This window comes from Tupaia chinensis, unplaced genomic scaffold (assembly GCF_000334495.1).
Source record: "Tupaia chinensis unplaced genomic scaffold, TupChi_1.0 Scaffold000639_1, whole genome shotgun sequence".
Taxonomy (NCBI): Eukaryota; Metazoa; Chordata; class Mammalia; order Scandentia; family Tupaiidae; genus Tupaia; species Tupaia belangeri.
The window spans coordinates 2,503,162-2,510,940 of NW_006160160.1; the positions used below are offsets into that span (position 1 = coordinate 2,503,162).

At 41.2% G+C, this 7,779-nt stretch overlaps 1 protein-coding gene across 1 annotated transcript in view; it reads right to left on the bottom strand.

Moving 5' to 3' along the window:
* LMBRD1 (LMBR1 domain containing 1) overlaps nucleotides 1–4,380 on the bottom strand; it is a 131,331-nt gene extending 126,951 nt beyond the window's left edge. Inside the window, exon 1 of the mRNA XM_006159629.3 lies at nucleotides 4,127–4,380. Coding sequence (XP_006159691.1) covers nucleotides 4,127–4,204 — 78 coding nt within the window. The 5' untranslated portion in view covers nucleotides 4,205–4,380. The remainder of the gene's footprint in view (nucleotides 1–4,126) is intronic.
* Between the last annotated feature and the right edge of the window lie 3,399 nt (nucleotides 4,381–7,779).

Here is a 7,779-nt window from a genome sequence, read left to right on the forward strand (position 1 = left end):
TGCCCATAATCCTGGCGGGTTTGGAAGGCCTGGAGGGAAAGGGAATCATAGCATGAGACCTTGGTGAAGCTGCCTGTCTCTCTCCCTCTCTCTCATTTACATGAAAAAAATAATAAAAACTTAAAAATATTTTATGGAAAAATGTGTATTATAAAAAAAATTATAGATTTCAAAATTTTTTGCACTAAAGTAAACTCATACTTTCATTCCACTTTTCCATGAACTTCTTGAAGTCCCCTCATATATACATATATGCCAAAATCTGAAAAAATTCTAAATCTGAAATACTTCTGGTTCCAAGTATTTCAGAAAAAGGGAAACTCAACCTATAGTAGCAATGTCATATAAAATAACATCTTATGAGCACTGCGTAAAAGAAATTAATATATAATTTTGTTAACCATGATATAAAAGGTTTAGAATATTCCCCAACCCCTTGCAACAGATTTTGATTTAGTTTGTCTGGCTGTTGGGATCTTAAAAACCCTCTAGACGTTTTTAACAAGTAGCCATGGATGAGACTACTGGGATGGAGGTAGAAATGAAAAAAATACATGAGTATTTGCTAAACTAGTGAAGATATCTATGGTCCGGATGTTTAACTGCAGATTCTGAAGCAGAAGGGCTGGGGGGTTATATTTTTAATTTCTAACAGGTTCCCAGGTTAAGATGTCCACAATTTAAGAAACAAGAGTAAACATACTTTATAGAAACAGAGATAGACTGGTATAGTAATAGGAGAAGTAATGTAAAGGTAGTGTGAGCCAAATTATTGAAGAGTTAGATAAATGATATAGATTTGGTATTGTAAACTTGATTAGATTATAGGCAAAGGCCCAAATCTAGCCATTCTTTATATGGTAGGACAAATTAAGTCCATTCTGTTTGCTCAAGACCACAAACGTAGACAGCATTTGTGTTGCTGATTCTTCATCAGATGACTGAGAACACTTTCCAAGGTGTAAAGTCTCACACCTCTGGCCACACCCCAGACTCTTTCTGGAGATTCAGAAGTCGAAAACTATTTTAATTATACGAAAATGTAATTTGCCTTTTTTACTATGCCGACATTTGCATTCATGGTATGTAGGCCATAGTAGGCAAGCCACAGGTGCGTTAACATGGATCAAGACAGTGACACTAAACTGAGCCAGAAGTACTGCATTCTTCATCACCATACACAAAAATGGACCATTCAATTTAAGACTGTGCTAGATGAAGCAATGAAAATTAACTTTATTTAAACGCTTCATTCTTGGATCCTTTTACTACTTTGTGGGATAAAATATGAAGCCTGAAGTTTATCTGCTGCACTCCAACACGTGACGGCTATCTCTAGGAAAAGCACCTCAATACTCAAGTGAGTATTGAAAGCCAAACCAACTACTCACTTCAAGAAACACCGTTTTGGGACCAGCAGTTAGCGTAATGGCTATGTCGCTGACTCCCATGTAGTCGAACATGGTTCGAGTCCTGGACCCAGTAGCTTAAACTCACGTCAAGTGCGTGTGCATGCATGCGTGCCCAAGATCCCGAGAGGAGAATGGAGGAGAAGGGATTGCAGCATGGCCATCTTCCCTGGGGAGTGATTTCTCACTTTCTCTCTCTCTGTCTCTTTCTGTCTTTCTGGCAAGCGCACGTGCCTTATAGCAAAAACCTCTCCAAAAAAAAAAAAAACCACCATTTTTACTTATAAGAACAATTGACAAACTATGGTATTCAGACTTGAGTATTTAAAAGAGTTTACCAGATGAACAAAGGAAACTTATCACTTCAAGAAAAACTAACAGTATCTATTACTAATGATAAAATTAACGCCTTCCAAAGAAAAAGGTAGACTTTCGGGGAATTTGTATCTATGACAACTTCTCAATACTATGAATTTTCAGAGACATTTCTGATAAGATTGGTAGTGCTTTAATGAATGTGATATTTTAATACTGTGTAATGAAATACATCCATATTTGGAAGGTATTTATAACTCAGTGAACCAATATTTTCTAAATAACTAAAGCATAACATTATAAAAACATATGTGGGTAAAACACCTATTCAAAGTACAAGATTGACTAATGGATTTTAAAGTAACGGAACAAAAGTACATTGATACGTTTGCAGATTCCATATTATAACTAAACTTTGTTTTCAGAATTATTTATTTAATTTTATTTATGACTATGACTATTACTTTTTAAATTTGCCACCAGGCACATGCATCCACCAGAGAGAAACAAGGGTGGAGGAGTGGAGGGGGAGAGTTGGGGAGGAGGGAGAGAGAAAGTGAGAAAGCAAGCTGCCAGAGGCTCAAAATCCATGGGTCATGAGGGAGTCCAGAGCCTTAACAACCAGGACACCTACTGGCCCCCTGACTAACCTGTAAGAAGATTCCACATACTGAAATTTGGTGTAGAATCAAAACATATTAATGATTTTCTGCAAATATTCCTCTGCTTTTGCATACATACTGATGAAACTAGATTTTTCTCATATACCTTGATCAAAATAATGTAACCCAAAAGGCTGAATGGAGCAGCAGACATGAATAACCAGTTCTTCTCTAATAAACCGGGAATTAAAGAGAATTGCAGACATTTAAACAATAGCCCTAATTACTCATTTTTCTCTACTCCAACATGGAGTTTCAAACTCTCTCCTAATTCTGTTTCTGCTGTCATGTCACCAATTTTAATGACTTTCCTTCTTCATTCACAATTCTACAATTACCGCTTTCCTTCAGTACTGTTCTCTCTTTTCCCAAGTCCTATTTTGTTTATAAAATCATACTTTGGTCTTCAGTACTTAAATGTTTCAAGAACTTTAGTTTCCCCATCTATCTTCAGACCCTCCATGTTTTGTTTCATCTGCATCCTCCTGCAGTTAACAGCACAACTACTGTACCTTAGATGCCTATTAACAGCTGGAACTAGTCTTCAACACGGGTCACATGCCTGCTCTCTTCTACACAAACTTAATCTGATGGACTGAAGAAAGTAGGGAACACCCCACCAACAGTACTAGAGAACATAGCCCCCATTCACGGTTTCTGTTTCTTCCATGAGAGGAGTAAAACATGTTTTGTAAGAGTTAAGGTAGTAAGAGGAATCTTTTTAAAGTTTTCACATAATCACCTTTCTTTTTCTAATTTGGAGCCTCTGTTTCAAAAATTTATTAGCAGGCCTTACTACATAGGTGTCCGATATCCTAGTGAAACATAATAAAAGTATCAATAAAATCAAACAAGTGTGATGCCAGAACTGAAGGTTTGTTTGCTGTAACGCAGAAACAGGAAGTTAACAGGACAGGATGGAGACATGAGGAAAGAGAGGTTCTGAGAATTTGGAGGAGTACAAAGAAAACAAATTGAACTCCCAAATATAGTAAACCCAAGGGTTTTTAATATAGGGTAGGGAAGTAATAACCAGGTCACTCTGGGCCAATACAGACCACATTTTACTCAATGAATAAGCAGAAATGACGCTGGAAAGGAAGGCATCTGAGATCAGTCAGGTCGTGGTATGTATACCTCCTGATGCTGACAATAAACCTGCCCTACACAGGTTTTGGACACCCACCAAAGATTGGAAGGGAATGCAACACCTGGAAGTCAGAACTAGCAGTTCACGTCATCAAGGCAGAATGGCACAATGGGCACAGAAGACTCGAGCCTCACTCATCTCACTGGTAAGGAACAGGACAAATCATTCAGAGGCGTCAATAACGCCAGCTCCTGAACTTGCAAAGACCCAGAGCCACAGCCCCAGGAGGTGTGCTCTTGCTTTACGCAGTACCAAAGTCCTCCACTGAAACCCTAGGGTCTCTCCCGTCTCCAAATCCCATTGACCCCAGTGGCAAGTGAGGGATGAGGTCGAGAGTTTCGAAAAAAGGAAATCTGCAACATTAGACGTCATCATGACAAGAAAGCAAAAGCGGCCGGAAATCGCCGCACCCCCCGTCCCTCGCCTCCCAGCGCCACCCGAGTCCCCAACGCAGAGGAGGCCCCCACAGTCCAAGTGAAAGCGGGGCGGGGCGAAGAGGGTCTCCCAGGCCTGGAGAGGCCAGCTGCAGGGCCGGCCCCTCCCTCCTCCCACCCGTCTAGCACTAAGGAAACTCCAAGCACCTCCCCTACCAGTAGTAAGAGGCCGAATATGCACCAGCCGATCACCAGCTCTGCAGAAGCCGCGCCAGCTGCCGCCGGCGCCGCCATCTTCGCTTCTGGTCCGGACAGACCAGAACGAAGGGGGTGGGAAAGGGGGAGGGGAAAGGGGCGAGAGTGCCACGGACTGGGCACCCGCGCACCCTAAAGGTTAAAGGGGCGGAGGGGGCGGAGCTAGCGGTTGTCTAGGAGACTGGACCCACGAGCGTCCCCTGGCGACGAGCCGGGCAGGGGCGGGGCTGCAAAGGCTGCACGGACGGAGCGCGCGGCACGCCGTGACGTCACCTCGCTGCTCGCTCCGGCCCAATGAGATGCCAGGTGTTGTCTCAAAGCAACGCGACGGTATGGGAGTACAGTAATTTGACTCATCCTTAGACGATGGACTGGAAAAGCCAGGGCAACGCCTTAGGAATGGACTAGGTGGCTCTGAAGAGCGGAGGCTAACTTAAGGCGATGTTACTCTCGCCTGTTTCCACCCCCAAACGAAGTTCATCTCTAGTACCCAAGGCAGAATGGACCACGTGATTAGTAAAACTTTTCACCAGGTAGTAGCAATAGTGGACTCTAAATAAAAGTTTATCAAATGTCCAAATGGCTTTCTGATTTGCTGGCACTGGTGTCAGTCGAGGTAACTGCTTGGCTGGACATTGTCTCATCATGTGATGTTATGGCCTTTCTATTTAGATCTATGCATGCCTGTGAAATTCCATGCTGGAATTTGTACACTAAAAGTGTCTGCGGTATCATCATAATGAAGTTGCAAGCTTTTGTAATATTCATCAGTGAACAAAACAACACTTCAATAGGCTGATAGTTAATCAGAAGGAGAGAATTCCTAGAATGGTGTTTCTGGGTCCAGGGGAGTGTGGGTGCAGATTTAATCATTGAAGCTAAGAAACATAGCTCCTGGTACAGTCAAAACACAACTGTATGAATGAATACCACCATCTCGTTACAGTTCATTATATGATAAGTTATTCCCAAACTAGCACCTACTTCCGGCTAAAGTCTCCAATAAGAGCAGAGTGATCCTCCTTGACCAGAAAAAATAAAGAAGAAAAGAATAAGGGAGAATAAAATATTAACATGAACTGGTACCGTCATAGGCTTAAGTTCTCTAGATCTGCGAATGTTTGAACTTGACTCTTTTTCTATAGTACATTCACATTTCCAGAGACTGTTCCCATTAAGTCTCCTTAAAGTGAGTAGATATATCTTGGTCTCTAAGTAACATTATCTGTGTAGTCACATAGAATTTTTCAAACAACCCCAGGGCATGCCGGGTAACACTTAGAGTGGGGTACACTTCCTGCTAAAGTCTCCCGATCCAATGAGTTTGGAGGAGAGAGGTCTACGACAACTCCCAATTCTCCCAAAACTACCCAGTAGGAAATGACCATATATACCTTATGACCACAACTTGAGGATCTCAAGCCAGTCCAAATGTAACTGAATTATCCTAGCTCAACCATCAAAGAAAGCCCTTCTTGGATGTTGTCTAGGGAGTTAGCTCCAACTCCAATGCCAGCTGTAGTTCTATGTGGCCTAGTTCAGACCCAAGCTGTCACTCAGCTTCAGCTGTGTCAGAGATTCTCTGAGTAGCTCGTTTGAGGCCTTCTGAATAAGATGGATGGGGGTTAGAGGATAATATCCTCCCCAATCTCCCTGCCGTCATTCTTCACTGTTAAGGATGAGGTCCCACAGATTCATAACAGTTCTCATTAAAGAAATCTCTTCACCAATTCCTTCTTCTCCCCTGTCTAATCCATTCATTGAAATTTTATTTGGCTTAGGGTGTCCAAAAATTATAGAATAAATTTTTCTTGAATCCTTTTAAAAATCTTCCTATAAAGGAGACTTAATAGGAGAGAAACAAAGACTTAAGACTATAATTTCCCCCACTGCTTTAATTTTATGTGAAATTGGAGCTTTTAGAGTGTCTGGACTGAAGCTGTTAAATATCTGATGTTCCTTTCGTTGAATTAAGCCCATTTAGCAAACTGGTTTAACCTCTTTCCTATCTCTGACCATCAGAATATTGAAAGAGTATCGGGAAGTTGCTTGATTTTCAAGTTGGAAAAACCTTACAGGTGTGTGTTTCTGACAAGAGTGACTAGTTACAAGGTGAATAACTTTGAATCAGCAAAATTGGAGCAAGAGAAGAGAAAGTATGACATTTGGGCAGGAAGAGGCATGCGTATCAACCCTTTCTATTATCTAGAAAAGTCAGGATGTATTATTCATTTAACATATAGACCAGACCAGCAAGGGCTAAACACATTGTCCTGTATGATGTTCTGAAATCTAAAAAGTCTCTCAGACCATAGTTTTTTAGGCTTGTTTTTTTTTAATAATAATATATTTATTGGTTGTTTATAATTATAAGGGAAATACGTGTTTATTTATCAATATTCCAAACATGACTACAGAAACAGAAAAAGTCCGTGTAGATTTATACAGTCCTCCTTGCCCTAAGATTACTTCCCTTTAAAAGCTTCAAGGTTATTGCTGTGCACATTCTAATGTGTTCATCAAGGATATAGAAAAGCAGTAGGTAGTCTTTTCCTGCTCTGGAATTACTGTTGAATGTGTTTCATACACCCTGGTTAGTGGTTTGGATAATGGTTAGTGCCCCAGAGGTCCGTATGTTGGAATTTGGTCTCCAGTATAATGGCATTGGGAGGTGGTAAGACTTTCAAGAGGTGAGACCAATCGGGCAGTGTCTGAATTACGGAGGAATAACCGTCATTAGTGAGTTCAGTCTGTATCACCAGACAGAATGTGTTCTAACTTTCTTGAGAAGTGGTTAGTCCCTGCAAGAACAAGTTGTTTTGAAAGGAAGATGGTTGTCCCAGATCTCTCTCTCTCTTTCTCTCTCTTTTTGTACATGCCCACCATCTTCTTTGCTTCTACTAGTTATGTTGTGACAACACTGGAGACTAGCCTGATGCCAGCCTTATGCCTTTGAGTTTTCCAGCCACCAGAATCATAAGCCAAATAAACTTAAGTCTATCTCTGTAAATCACACATTTTCAGGTATTTCTACTTGCAACGCAACAGCAGACTAAGACACCCTTCCCACCCACCCAATAACTCTTGGAAAGGCACTAAGATTTCTATGGACTCTACTCCATTTTAAGTTTAAAGTAATGACAATAAAAACCAAATCGACTCCAAAGGGTTCGATCATAGGAGGTATTCCAGAAAACATTCTATCAAAGCATAGATTCTGTTGGCTATATTAAGAGAGCTAGAGACCTTTGGAGGAAAACAAATTTTGTGAGGAAGCACTGATTTTATGCTGGTTCTTCTGTTCCTCAGCTTTTGAATAGTATCTCCCCTCAAAAGCCAATTGAGGGGAGACACATAAGAAAATTACCCATAAAGTTGGAGGGAGTGACCTGAATTTAAAAAGAGGCCCTGTATTTTGTTCAACTGCTGCGGATGACTGATGCCTAGAAGAAATTGCTGCTGAAATACATAAAGACTTGTGCTTAGGAAAAGCTTGGTGCCAAACTCACACTGAGGGATTTGATGGACTGCCTCTGAAAATCCCCCGTCTGTTACTTACGCCAGTGTGAGGCTAAGGAGAGATGCACAGCCTCTACTGGAGAAGGCCTTCCTGA